The sequence below is a fragment of the Lepidochelys kempii genome, chromosome 4, assembly GCF_965140285.1.
Source record: "Lepidochelys kempii isolate rLepKem1 chromosome 4, rLepKem1.hap1, whole genome shotgun sequence".
In the NCBI taxonomy this organism is placed as follows: domain Eukaryota; kingdom Metazoa; phylum Chordata; order Testudines; family Cheloniidae; genus Lepidochelys; species Lepidochelys kempii.
Window position 1 is genome coordinate 94,001,513 of NC_136383.1, and position 13,870 is coordinate 94,015,382.

Genomic DNA, 13,870 nt, shown 5'->3' on the forward strand with positions numbered 1-13,870 from the left:
TGCCCAACGCTGCAGAGGAGGTGAAAAACCCCCAGGGCCTCTGCCAATCTGCCCTGGAGGAAAATTCCTTCCTGACCCCAAATATGGCGATCAGCTAAACCCTGAGCATGTGAGCAAGACTCACCAGACAGACACCCAGGAAAGAATTCTCTGAAGTAACTCAGATCCCACCGTATCTAGTGTCCCATCACAGGCCATTGGGCATATTTACCGCTAATTAATTAATTGCCAAAATTAGGCTATCCCATCCCCACCATAAACTTATCAAGCTTAGTCTTGAAGCCAGATATGCCTTTTGCCTCCACTGCTCCCCTTGGAAGGCTATTCCAGAACTTCACTCCTCTGATGGTTAGAAACCTTCGTCTAATTTCAAGTGGAAACTTCCCGATGACCAGTTTATATCCATTTGTTCTTGTGTCCACATTGGTACTGGGCTTAAATAATTCCTCTCCCTCCCTGGTATTTATCCCTCTGATATATTTATAGAGGGCAATCGTATCTCCCCTTAGCCTTCTTTTGGTTAGGCTAAACAAGCCAAGCTCTTTGAGTCTCCTTTCATAAGACAGGTTTTTCATTCCTCGGATCATCCTAGTAGCCCTTCTCTGTACCTGTTCCAGTTTGAATTCATCTTTCTTAAACATGGGAGACCAGAACTGCACACAATATTCCAGATGACGTCTCACCAGTGCCTTGTATAACGGTACTAACACCTCCTTATCTGTACTGGAAATACCTTGCCTGATGCACCCCAAGACCGCACTGGCTTTTTTCACAGCCATATCACATTGGCGGCTCATAGTCATCATATGATCAACCAATACTCCAAGTCCTTCTCCTCCTCTCTTACTTCCAACTGATGAGTCGCCAGCTTATAACAAAATTTTTTGTTATTAATCCCTAAATGCATGACCTTGCACTTCTCACTATTAAATTTCATCCTATTACTATTACTCCAGTTTACAAGCTCATCCAGATCTTCCTGTATGATATCCTGGTCCTTCTCTGTATTGGCAATACCTCCCAGCTTCGTGTCATCCACAAACTTTATTAGCACAGTCCCACTTTTTGTTCCAAGGTCAGTAATAAAAAGATTAAATAAGATTGGTCCCAAAACTGATTCCTGAGGAACTCCACTAGTAACCTCCTTCCAGCCTGACAGTTCACCTTTCAGTAGGACCCACTGTAGTCTCCCCTTTAACAAGTTCCGTATCCACCTTTCAATTTTCATATTGATCTCCATCTTTTCCAATTTAGCTAATCATTCTCCATGTGGAACTGTATCAAACGCGTTACTGAAATCACGCAATACCCATTCGTATTTACTTCACTGAAAACATTAAAGAGGTCTCTATCCTTATCCAAATCGGATCCCGGTGGTCTACAGCACACCCCAAGCACTATCCCGGGGAGGCTCTAGTAGCTTTCTTCCCCAATGTGTTTGCCCAGACAGACTGTCTTATCCATTCCATCATCACTTATTTCTTTACAGTCTACCTCATTATTGATATACAATGCTATTCCACCACCTTTGCCTTTATTTCTGTCTTTCCTAAACAGCACATACCCTTCCATACCTGTAGTCCAGTTATGACTACTATTCCACCATGTATCTGTTATCCCTATAATATCTGGCTTCACTTCCTGCACCAGTAACTCTAGTTCCTCCATTTTGTTACCTAGGCTCCTTGCATTAGTGTACAAACATCTTAATTTTTGCTGTTTGGCTTCTCTCACATTCTTTACCCAATTAGGCACAGACATTCTACTGCCAGTATCACCTATTAGACTAGTATCTACACTACCCTTCCTCCTAATGTCCATTCTCCTACCCACGGCTGTATCCTTTCTTACTTCGTTTTCTTCCCTCTCAATACTAAAATCTGGCGTGGAGATTATCTGGACATCTCCCAACCATCTCCCCCAAATTCCTAGTTTAAAGCTCTCTTAATCAGTTGTGCCAGCCTCCATCCTAGAAGTCTATTTCCCTCCCTACTCAGGTGAAGTCCATCCCGAGAGAACAGTCCTCTGTCCATGAATGCTTCCCAGTGGCCATACATCCCAAAGCCCTCCTTATAGCACCACTGCGTGAGCCATCTATTGATCATCATAATCTCATCAAACCTTTGTTGCCCTTCTCTAGGAACAGGCAGAATCCCACTGAAGATCACCTGAGCCTCAATTTCCTTGAGCATCTTCCCCAGTCTGGGATAGTCTCCCTTGATACGTTCCAGCGAGAATCTAGCCGTATCATTTGTTCCCACATGAAGGACAATCAGTGGATTCTTTCCCACTCCCATTAGGATCCTCTTCAGCCTCAGGTCCACGTCCTGTATCTTCACACCTGGCAGACAGCACACCCTTCTTTTCTCTGGATCAGCTCTGGTTACAGGCCTGTCTATTCTTCTCACTAAGGAGTCCCCAATCATGTAGACCTGCCTTTTCCTGGTGATGGTGCGATTCTCTGGTCTATCCCCTGTTCCCTCTGGCTGCAAGTCCTCTCGATTCCTATTGTCCCTTGCAATCCTCTGCAACCCATCCCGTATCCTCCTGGGGCTCATATTTGGTGTTATCTCCATTGACTCTTCCCCTCTTCCTGTAGGACTAGGTGCTCTTCTCTTCTTCCTTGCCCTCTCACCTTCAGTGACCACCTGCTGTGCCCCTTCATTTTCCAACTCTGCAAACCTGTTCCTGAGCTCCATTTCTACTTCACTAGCCCATCTTTTTCTCTGCCTGGTTCTCTTAGTCACATGCCTCCACTGTCCACTTTTCTCACCCAGTAGTCTCCCCTCAGAGGTCTTGGGTCCTGCTAATGTCTTTGCTCCATCATCCACTCAAACCCTCTTCTAAACTCAACCAGAGTTTCCACCTGCATCTCCAATCCTCAGATCTTTTCTTCCATCAGCTCTATCAAGCGGCACTTCATGCAGACGAAACTCTTTTCAGGTACCACCTCAGGATCATGTACATGCCACAGCTTCTACATCCAGGCATCTTCATTGTGTCTTCCGCTGCTTGGGTCACTACCACTGCTGCCTCTACACCTGTCATAGCCTTCTCACCTAAGTCAAATACCTTCTCCTCCAACAGAACTCCCACTCAAACTCCCCTGTTTACAGCTCTGTTTGCTGGCTCCTGTGCCACTGCAGCTGTCTATGCCACTGCCTGACTCGCTGGCTACCTTTATAGGACCCCCTTCTCCTCAGGACCCACCATCCCCACTGGATTCTCCAGGAGCCACTCCGGGATACCAGATCCAAGAAACTTCTTTCCCACCAAGCCAACATGAGAGCACCAGTGTGAGGAGCTTCTTTGGACCAACCTTAAAGCCTCAGCCTTTGAAACTTCCCCTCCAAGTGGCTCCAGCAGAGCCTTTATATATTCTGATGTAATGAGAATCCTAAACCTCAAAACAAACACCAAACTGTTTTTTATATGCACTCCATTTGACTAATTGGTTGCTCTCTGCCTACTCCTGTCAGGTTCCAATGCTCAATTTGCTTCCAGACCTCCCTCTCTCTCACCCCCACCCCCAGCCATCATGCTTCTCCCCATCTCTCTCACCTTCATTTCCACCCTCCACCACACCCCTTTTTAATCACTTCCCTCCCTCCTCTGACTCTCCTCCCCCTTCATTTTTCTTTTTATCCACCCTCTCCCCTTCCCTGTTTTCTTTCTCCCTACCAGTTCAGCCACACAACACACAAAAAACCCCAACATCCAATCAAACCTATATTCATAAAACATATTTAAGGACAAAACCAAAAACTTCACTACAACATGCAGAACCACCAATCTTGCAATCCTGTCACTGTAAATCAAAGAGTTCTCTCTTGCTACCCATTGAATTATATGAACGTTGATTAAACTGCAATCTTTTTAGGCAGGGAACTGTTATTCTTATGCCAGTAAAATATCTAACACAATTGTGGATATTAAAAAGTAAATCATGAGACCAGTATCAAAGCATAATGCATCTTACTACCAAAACTCCTGAGATCAGGTTTCAATAATAAGACGCAGGTTTGTTGGCTTAAATCCCATTTTTCTCGCAACATATTCCTTTCACCTAAACTCCTAAAGGCTGCTGGTAAGTATATGCACATTTTTATAGCTACCAGATGTAAAGATTATTTTACCTAAAGGAACAAAATCTCATCTCAATATGCAGAAAATTATTTGCTTAATTCTCAGAACAAAGTTGAGAATATATCCCTTCATCTGGGCTTCAGACTTGTATTAATGAATTAACATTTTGAAAGGTTTCCTTCTCACACTGGAAAGAAGAATTAATGAATAAAAGTACATTGTCAAGGTTCCCTTTGACAAGTAGATAATGCTAGTTCTCACATTAGAGCACTGGACACTGCATAATGTACAGCTGGCAAGGGGATAATTATATATCACAGTAAATTATGTTAGCTGATTTCTAAACTGACTGCCACTGATTTTCATAACATGACCTGATTTATTAGGCTGGGATTTTCAAACCCCTGCCTGCAGGTCTGAGTGTAACTTAATGAAGAACTGATAATAGGAAATTCCATTCCCAATAACAATCACAATACCCAAAATGGGTGGAAGCTACTGTACTTATACCTTATACATGGTTTCTCTCTACAATGTGTGTCATTTAGCCATTGTTATTGCAGAACTGATATATAAGAAAAGGGAATGTCAGGAGTTTCTTCTTCTACAAGTCGGGTTTCTTCTGTTTTATTCCCAGTTCTGTCAGTGATGTACAGTATGGCCTTGCCTCAGTTTACTCATCTGCAAAATGGGTTTAGTATCTTCCTATTCCACAGGAATGTTCTACAGCTTTTATGAAAGAAGCTGCTGTAGTAGAGTTTTATTAATAACATTAGATTTTAATAGTTTTATTTTTAACATTGTTATACACTGCCCTTACTAAGTATGCAAAATATTCATAGCGCGCCCACACGCGCACACACACAATATTATAAATAGACATAAGTCAAGATCTCTTACATTTCACAAAATCTTATTTTGGTGAAACATTCAACATCTACTGGTAACCTTCTCCCCACCCCATTCACCCCCCCCCCCTTTTTTTAAGCTTTCTGGTAGCAGTCTGAGCAAAGATGTATTTGTTTTAGTCAAACATGAACATAACAGTAAGTTTATCCAATCTTTCACTGTTGTATCCCTTGTCCTTGCCATATCCCCACCTCCACCATCTGTCATCCCCTTCTCTGTTATGTTTAATCTACATTGTAAACTCCTTGAGGAAATGCTATTACACATGGATATGCTTCCCTGAATACGGTGTTTAATTATAATAATGAGTTGAGCACTTACTCAAAATTCTTACACTGTATTTTAAGAAAAAAATTACCTAGCATATCCAGAAGAGAGTGATTTCAAAGCATCATAAAAATCCACCACAATTTCATTCAGCGGGAAGATATACTTCAGCATAACCCTGTGCTCATCAATGTACACCATGTCCTTCTGAACAGCCCTGCGAGTCTAATAAATATGACACTTTAAAAGAATGAACTCTCCTCAGCAGAAAAATCTCACAACACAAATACAGAACAAATAGGCAAATATGGGGCTATTATTACACAGAAAGGTTCTGGCAACAAGCCATCAGACAGTTTGAGCACTTTTTTTTTTTGTTAAGTAGTTTTGTTTAGATTCCCAGAATTCATGGAGAATTACAGCATCATAATTCAAGTGGCGGCTATTTTTGCACTAATGGTCTAGAGATCCATCCCATGCATATATTTGCCAATGCCTCTTGTCTCATCACTGAAAATCTTAAGAGCTTCTGCTGCTGCTCCCTAATGTCCTAATCTTGCAAGCAGTTCTTAGTGGGTGGGCTTTACATCTACAGGCAGCCCCAATAAAGTCAAGGTTGTTAGACACAGGAGACCAGCCATGATGGGGCGCTTGTAGGATCAGGGCCCAACTCCTTTCAATAGTCTTATTTTTATATATTTATTTATTTAACTATACAATGTCTTCATCCCATATATACTTTCGGCACTAATGTAACAGACATAGTAATATACTGTCCTGAATTAGGTATACTGTAATTTTGTATACTACAAAACATTTTGTGACAAAGTTTGTATATACAAAACCATATAAAATACTGCTTTTAGGAACAGTGTTTATTTATTTTTAATGTACACATTTAAAAAAAAATAGAGTAAAATATTGCACATGCAACAGGGGAAGGTGTTTGGGTGAAGAATCAAGCTTTTAAAATGTGTACTGCAGATGTAATCAATGGAAACAATGTTAGTTTTCTACCAGAATGGGATTATTTGAATCATTGACTATAATTTCCATCATCCTGCTTTGTTCAACATATGTACATGGCAGAGTCAGGTAAAGCATATCATATTTGCAACACTTGTCAAAGAGACAAGAAACTGCAAAACTCCCTAAGTTAAGCAAGAGAAACTGCTGTTATTCAGGTCTGTGGATAGAAATTATATTTAATTAAATTACTCCTACATATGCTGTACCTAATACCACCAGCATCTCCAATTGGTGATTCCCCTCCTTAGTGGTGAAACAAACTAGCAAAACCCCATCTCTTTAATTGGGAGCTGGATCAATTGTTTAAAAGACTCTCCAGGGTTGAGCTTGAGTAGCTATCTTTCACTGGATAATCTTCTATGCAGTGTTGTAGCCGTGTTGGTCACAGGACATTAGAGACGCAAAGTGGGCGAGGTAATATATTTTATTGGACCAACTTCTGATGGTGAGAGACACAAAGTTTCTAGCTACACAGAGCTCTTCTTCAGAAGTTGGTCCAATAAAAGATATTACCTTGCTAGATGACCTTATAATTCAGAAAAGTGATGTCATTCAGACCTGACAGTTTTAAATCTTGATATTATTGAGAGAGTATTATTACTAAACATTCCTATGGTACCCATCACTGTGGTATCTAGATACCACATCTGGTTTAAGAGTGCAATCACAAAACTAAAATTCTATACAAACCTGACAGAGAGTTATTATTTTTCCAATATATTCATCAGGTGTTATGATAGTCCCCAAAACGGTTGGTTCCAAATATTCTGATACTGAAGATTTATCAGGAAACTCAGCAGGGTTGATAACAGTAATCTCCTCTTTTCCGTGCTCCTACAAAAGGAAAGACATCAACTGAATCAAGAACTTGCTTCCACTAGAGTCCCTTTACAAGTACTTCTAGTGAACTTTATTCTCAGACCACTGATTAGAGGAAAGACATTTCTGGAAATTTATTTATGAAAATAAGAACACTTACATTATTATTTCTTGTTTCATAAGTTTTTGATGTTCATTAAGTATAAGGAAGCAGCAACATTAAAATGTAAAGCTACCTTTGCAGCCTCAGGTATTAATGATTGTCTGGTACAGTAAGGCAGGTAACTATCTCCAATATCAAGTAGATTAAAACACACAATTTTACCTCTACCTTACTTTTGTGCCAAATGTAGCGGACCAAAATAGAGTGTTTACTTTTAAAAACTAGGCATCATGACTGTGATCCCAATTCTGCAAGCATTTCTCACACAAAACTCCCAGAAGCAAGCCCTTTGTCAACACAAATCAATGTTTATTTTGAATGAATAAAGCGTTGCTGCAGAGCATCTATAACCTCTCTTCAGAATGTTGTGGTGGCTTACCATAGACAAGTGTATCTTTTTGTTACATGTAAGTCTTAATTCTGGTTAATTTAAAATACACTGAAAGTAAAGAAGGATCATCAGTGCTCAATTTTTCAATTTATTAAATTGAGTTAGTTTTAATTGTAAAAAAAAATCTACAGGGGTGTTACAATGGATGAAAAATTGTCACATAAAACACATAGCCTCAAAGACTTTAAGGTCAGAAGGGACTATCATGATCATCTACTCTGACCTCCATATATATAAATGACTTTTTATACTGCGCTTACGAATATCACTAGCTCCCACCCTTTTTGTCAATGGCAGTATTTCTAGAAGACTTTTCCCATTTAAAATACATGAAAGGGGGGAAGCTTCACAAAATTTCATGCTGTGAGATTATATAAATTATATTGCAATTATCAGGGGGTAGCCGTGTTAGTCTGTATCCACAAAAACAACAAGGAGTGCAATGGCACCTTAAAGACTCACAAATTTATTTGGGCATAAGCTTTCGTGGATAAAAAACCACTTCTTCCATATATCTGAAGAAGTGGTTTCTTACCCATGAAAGCTTATGCCCAAATAAATCTGTTAGTCTTTAAGGTGCCACCGGACTCCTTGTTGTATATTGCAATTGTTTGGGGAAACACTTGTGAGAAATGTGATTATCTCAAATTCATGGCAAATATGATTTTAAAGCACTACCAGACATCGCATTTCAGTCAAAGACATAAAAGTACTTGAATGGAATATTTTTAAATGTCAGCCATCTAAATTAGTATGTTTAAATACTGAACCGAAAAACAGATTTACCATCAATGCAGAAGGATAGGAATAAAACACAATGTAATTAAAATCTCCTAAATACCATACAGTCTTGTCTACTGTCAATGTTATCGTAATATTAATATTAGATTAAAGGAATAGCTGAAATGTAAGAGCACTGTACCTCTGCAAAAGATGGTTTTAAAAGCCTCTCGTTTTCACTATGAAAATTCATGCACCGTCCAAACATTATGTAGAAAGATTATTATGAATACCAATGAAGAAGAATTTCACACAAAAACTACATTAAAAGATCATTAAGGCTGAAAGGTGACCAGTGAATAAAGCATTTGCTCAATATTTATTTTTTATCCTCATTGTTCAATATTCACTGCATAACATCCAACCCCCAGACTGGAAAAGGGCCCTTTCATTATTCACTACATATTGACTAAATTCTGCAACAAGTAAGAGGCAGGAGTCTCAAACGCTGAGTTACAGATTAATGCTTTACACTATTTGACTGCTGGGATTCCAGACTTTTAGATGATATAAAGAATTTGCTCTGGTTTTAAACAATTTGAGACAGCAGCCACCAAAATCAGTTGAAAATTGAAGTTGTTGGGAAAAGGCAAGATGATACTCAGAACATGTTATTTTAAAGTCAGATATCTTGACCTAGTAAGCTAAGAAATTATTGATACATTTTCAAGCTGTCCAGCACTGTACAGCATTCATTTTTATAGCCCTAATGGTTTGCAAGACAATGAACCTGAAATCAGTCACTACTCCCATCGCTCCAGGAGTGTTATCATTGATCTTACCAGTTGTGGACTTCAGGCCAACATAACTTTTAATCCTTATGACCATCACTTTTCTGAAACAGTCACCTTTTAATCAAGGGGTTGTGTGTATCTAGAAGGATGCACAGAACCACCTGCATTATGAGAAATTGCTTCATGGCATGACTGTATTTCTTCCTTCCTCTTTGAACTCCAGTGAATGCCAATTTTAGTCACTTTCAGGAAAGTGAGAAGAGATGGAATCCCTTGCATGCTATGTTTGTGCTGAACTGTAACTGAAAGGCTACAGCTCAGAGAAAATGCAATTTCTATATTTTGCATAATTGTATTGCTAGAAACATTATCTGTGGAACCCATAATGAGATGTGCTGAAAAGTAAATTGCTCCCATGGAACAGGTATTCACTATTTTTTAATTAAAATCAATGGGAAATTTATGAGCTCGAGTGGCACGCTGCAGAAGTCCTTCACTTTACATGAGACAGCACTAAACTCATGAACAACTGAAAAGTTTGCCATTTTATTCTTGACTGTATTCCAATTAAAATAATTCTGCTCTGTCTCTCCTGCCAAAACAAATATTATACAGATGCATCACAAGAGTCTTTTCATAGTTCAATTCAAATCTTGTTACAGCTTTTTGGGAGAGAAAAATGTGGGAAATATTGTCACTGAGAGAAATTGCGGTCTGTATATCAGTCTCTCAGCACTAAGATCCGAAGTTACTTAGAGACACGATCTCCCACAGGCAGCACAATGTAGACTTAATTACATAAAAATAAAATAATGTTATTCTGAGTGCTGGACTTCATAAGCCTGAAGTTAGGAAGTGCCAGAATTAAAGCTGCCTGCCTGTGCAACATTAATTCTGCCCCCTTGTGCAGATGTATTATGATGTGGGTCTTGAGTTACATGACCACAAATTATGTTTTTCAAACAGAGGGTTAAATATGCAGTAGTCCCATTTTATAGACAGCTTAGCTGAGTAGATAGATTTGGAAAATTTTTACAGACAGTTTTCAGAGTAGCAGCCGTGTTAGTCTGTATTTGCAAAAGGAAAAGGAGTACTAGGTTCGTCTCTAAGGTGCCACTAGTACTCCTTTTCTTTTTATAGACAGTGTGACTGAATGGCCAGCCTGACACCAGGGTCCTTCCATATCAGAGACCTAGATTCTAACCCATTGTGTAAACTCTCAATGGATAGGAGGCCTTGCTCAATAATAAGGGTTTTGAAGGGCACAAGTCAGTAGAACAAGCGAGACGTGAGCTCATGTCTCTTTGGTTCCCACCAGCAATAGGTGCAGAATCTATATTATCAGTGTCCCCAGTAGTGTTCTATGTGTGGCACATGGCAATGGGGGGAGGGACAGTTGAACTGCTGGCAATTGATAGCCTGCTGGGCAGCTGCCGCACAGGGAATTTAGGGGAACAGGGAGCTGATAGTGGGGCTGCCGGTCCACCCTGGTTCCAAGCCCCCACCAGCTAGCTCCAATGGGCTGCTCTTCCTGCAAGCAGTGGACAAAGCATGTTATAAGGGAGCACTGTGCAACTTTAAATGAGCATGCTCCCTAACTGATCAGCAACAAAACAACGTTAACCGGGACGACTTTAAGTGAGGAGTTACTGTAATATGACTAGCTTACCCCTCAACGCACAAGCACACAACTTATCAATACCACAAACAGTGTAATACCACATGCCACAGATTGCAGCCTTAATTTTTCCCTGTCTGCACCCTTCTGCACACATCCTTTTTCCAGATGTTTTCTCCAACACTGGCAATTGTGGATGTTTGGTATGCTAAAAGGAAGTTTAGCAAGGAGCGATGTATGCTGAAGGATAGATAAAAGGTGTCATGGAAGGCTGGCATCCGTAGATGAACAGTTACGGTTCTGATGTGTGGTCTGTAATTGTAATAGTGATAATGTACCTGTGGGTGCAAGGATAGATCGTATGTACTGTTAGGCAGCTTAACTTTGTTTCCTTGCTTCTGTGGGTTTGTACACCTGGCATGTGAGGTGTGTAGCAACCCTAACTGCTTCCAAACAAAGTCTGTGTATTACCTGCCTTGTTTCGTTAAGCTCAGTTGGAAGTTGACACTGGATGAGGGGACAGACATGACGGGGGGGGCGGGGGGGAGGCAAAAGTGAAGGGGAGAGAATCTTTTATCTGTCAGCAGCTCCACATGAATGCTTCTCCGTTGCAATACAAAATTTAACAGAAGAGCATGTCTCCAGGTGGAGAAGGTTCTTCCTCATCAATCAGGTTTGCATGCCCCCACAGACATAATTATGGAGTTATGACGCGGCACTAGGGTTGTCGATTAATCGGAGTTAACTCACACAGTAAACTCAAAAAATTAATTGTGATTAATCGCATTGTTAAACAATAGAATACCAATTGAAAATTTATTAAATATTGTTGGATGTTTTTCTACATTTTCAAATTCGTTCATCTCAATTACAACACAGAATACAAAGTGTAGTGCTCACAGTATTTATTATTACAAATATTTGTACTGTAAGAATGATAAACAAAAGAAATTGTATTTTTCAATTCACCTTATACAAGTACTGTAGTGCAATCTCTTTGTCGTGAAACTAACTTACAAATGTAGATTTTTTTTTGTTACATAACTGCCTTCAAAAACAAAACAGTGTAAAACTTTAGAGCCTACAAGTCCACTCAGTCCTCCTTCATGTTCAGCCATTCGCTAAGACAAACAAGTTTGTTTACATTTACAGGAAATAATGCTGCCCACTTCTTATTTACGTCACCTGAAAGTGAGAAATGTGTTTGTATGGCATGTTTGTAGCCAGCATTGCACGGTATTTATGTGCCAGATGTACTAAAGATTTGTATGTCCCTTCATGCTTCAACCACCATTCCAGAGGACCTGCGTCCATGCTGATGACAGGTTCTGCTCGATAACGATCCAAAACAGGTGACATGGTAAACAAGAAGCAGGCACCATTATCTCCTGCAAATGTAAACAAACTTGTTTGTGTTAGCAATTAGCTGAACATGAAGTAGGACTGAGTGGACTTTTAGGCTCTAAAATTTTACACGTAAATTCAACCTTCATGATAAAGAGATTGCACTACAGTACTTGTATTAGACGAATTGAAAAATACTATTTCTTTTGTTTTTACAGTGTAAATATTTGTAATGAAAATAAATATAAAGTGACCACTATACACTTTGTATTCTGTGCTGTAACTGAAATCAGTATAATTGAAAATGTAGAAAACATCCAAAATATTTAAATAAATGGTATTCTATTATTAACAGCACAACTAATTGCTATTAATTTTTTTAATCGCTTGACAGCCCTACCAGGCACATATAGAACATGCAGGGTTTTTCACATCAAGACAAATGCAGGGCATAAATGGCAATTTTCAAGAGCTCGTACCTCAGCCAATTCTGTACATGTGCACAAGGAGCCAGCAAAAAGAGCCTCCTTTTTCCCAGAACTATCCCTGCCAAATTTCAATGCTGTGCTGCAAGCCACAGAGACACTAGAGTTCCTTTTTTTTTTTTTTTTGAACCCACAGCCTGAGGAATTTTTCTACTGTATAGTGCTAAGGAACCTAAACAAGGGAGAAGACGCTGCTGCTTCACCTATAAGATACTGATCTACAATTTATTTTACTAGCTTAGAAAAGGTTTTAGGCTGCTGTTCATTTCAAGCTCCTGTAACTAAATTACAATACCTTTTTCAGTTTTGCTGAGGAAAGAACAGCTTTATATGGAACAGTGGGTGCAGTCAAAATGACAGATGCATTGTATTCTTGCTCCAAGCGCTGATTAAAAACTTCCAAATGTAGAAGACCAAGAAACCCCAACCTAAAAAAAAAATACTTTGTTATTCAAAATGTGCACTCTATTCCTATGGTATTATTTTACATTATTAATACAGTGCTAGGAAACTAAATGATATGGCAATGTCAAGCACAGTAAAGGCAATCCTTAATCCTGACCAATGACATCTATGCCCTTTGATTCCAGGATAGAGCCAAGCAAATAATTGTGGGGTTTTTTTGGTTTGGCCAGCAAACGGGGGCACTCACCTGGGTGGTAGGTAAGGTAGGTCAGAGATGTGGATTCAAATCTCCTCTCAGCCCAATTGTGTTATAACTCTTAGCCCAGTGGTTAGTGAGACAGACACACAGAAACAAACACACCCACCCCAAAAACTGAACTTTTTTGGCAAATTAACTATTAATCTGAGAAATTTCTCCCAGCTCTACTCCAGGGCTTCTCTTGAAGGAAGACTGCCAATCAAGACAAATTGTGTGCTGTACACGAAAATGGACTAGAAATAAGATCAAGCACTCACTTTAGGCCTAATATGAATTAGAATTAAAATCCCCAGAAGTAAAAGACCTATACCATCAACAAGCCCCCCCATATATTATAAGACTCTTCCTAAAATTAAAGTGTAGTAATTGTAGTAAGTCTCACCTCCATCCAGCTCCTAAGGCAAGGCTGCTATCCCGATGAACAGTTACACTGGAATCATTTAGTGTCAGTTTTTCTATAGCACTTTTCAGGTTGTTATACTCTGACTGGTCTACCGGGTACATTCCTGTAGAAACACATTACACTGTACACCATTCAATCAAACTTGACATGATAAAGAACCTGATTTTGCTGAACCAGT

At 39.5% G+C, this 13,870-nt stretch overlaps 1 protein-coding gene across 2 annotated transcripts in view; it reads right to left on the reverse strand.

The window, feature by feature from the left end:
• The window catches only part of GUF1 (GTP binding elongation factor GUF1), a 57,705-nt gene that overhangs the window by 16,249 nt on the left and 27,586 nt on the right, over positions 1–13,870 (reverse strand). For both annotated transcript variants that reach the window (XM_073342134.2, XM_078852567.1), the window contains 4 exons: positions 13,672–13,795; positions 12,921–13,053; positions 6,982–7,125; positions 5,354–5,487 (listed from right to left, as the gene is read on the reverse strand). In XM_073342134.2, the coding sequence (XP_073198235.1) occupies positions 5,354–5,487; positions 6,982–7,125; positions 12,921–13,053; positions 13,672–13,795 (535 nt within the window). The remainder of the gene's footprint in view (positions 1–5,353; positions 5,488–6,981; positions 7,126–12,920; positions 13,054–13,671; positions 13,796–13,870) is intronic.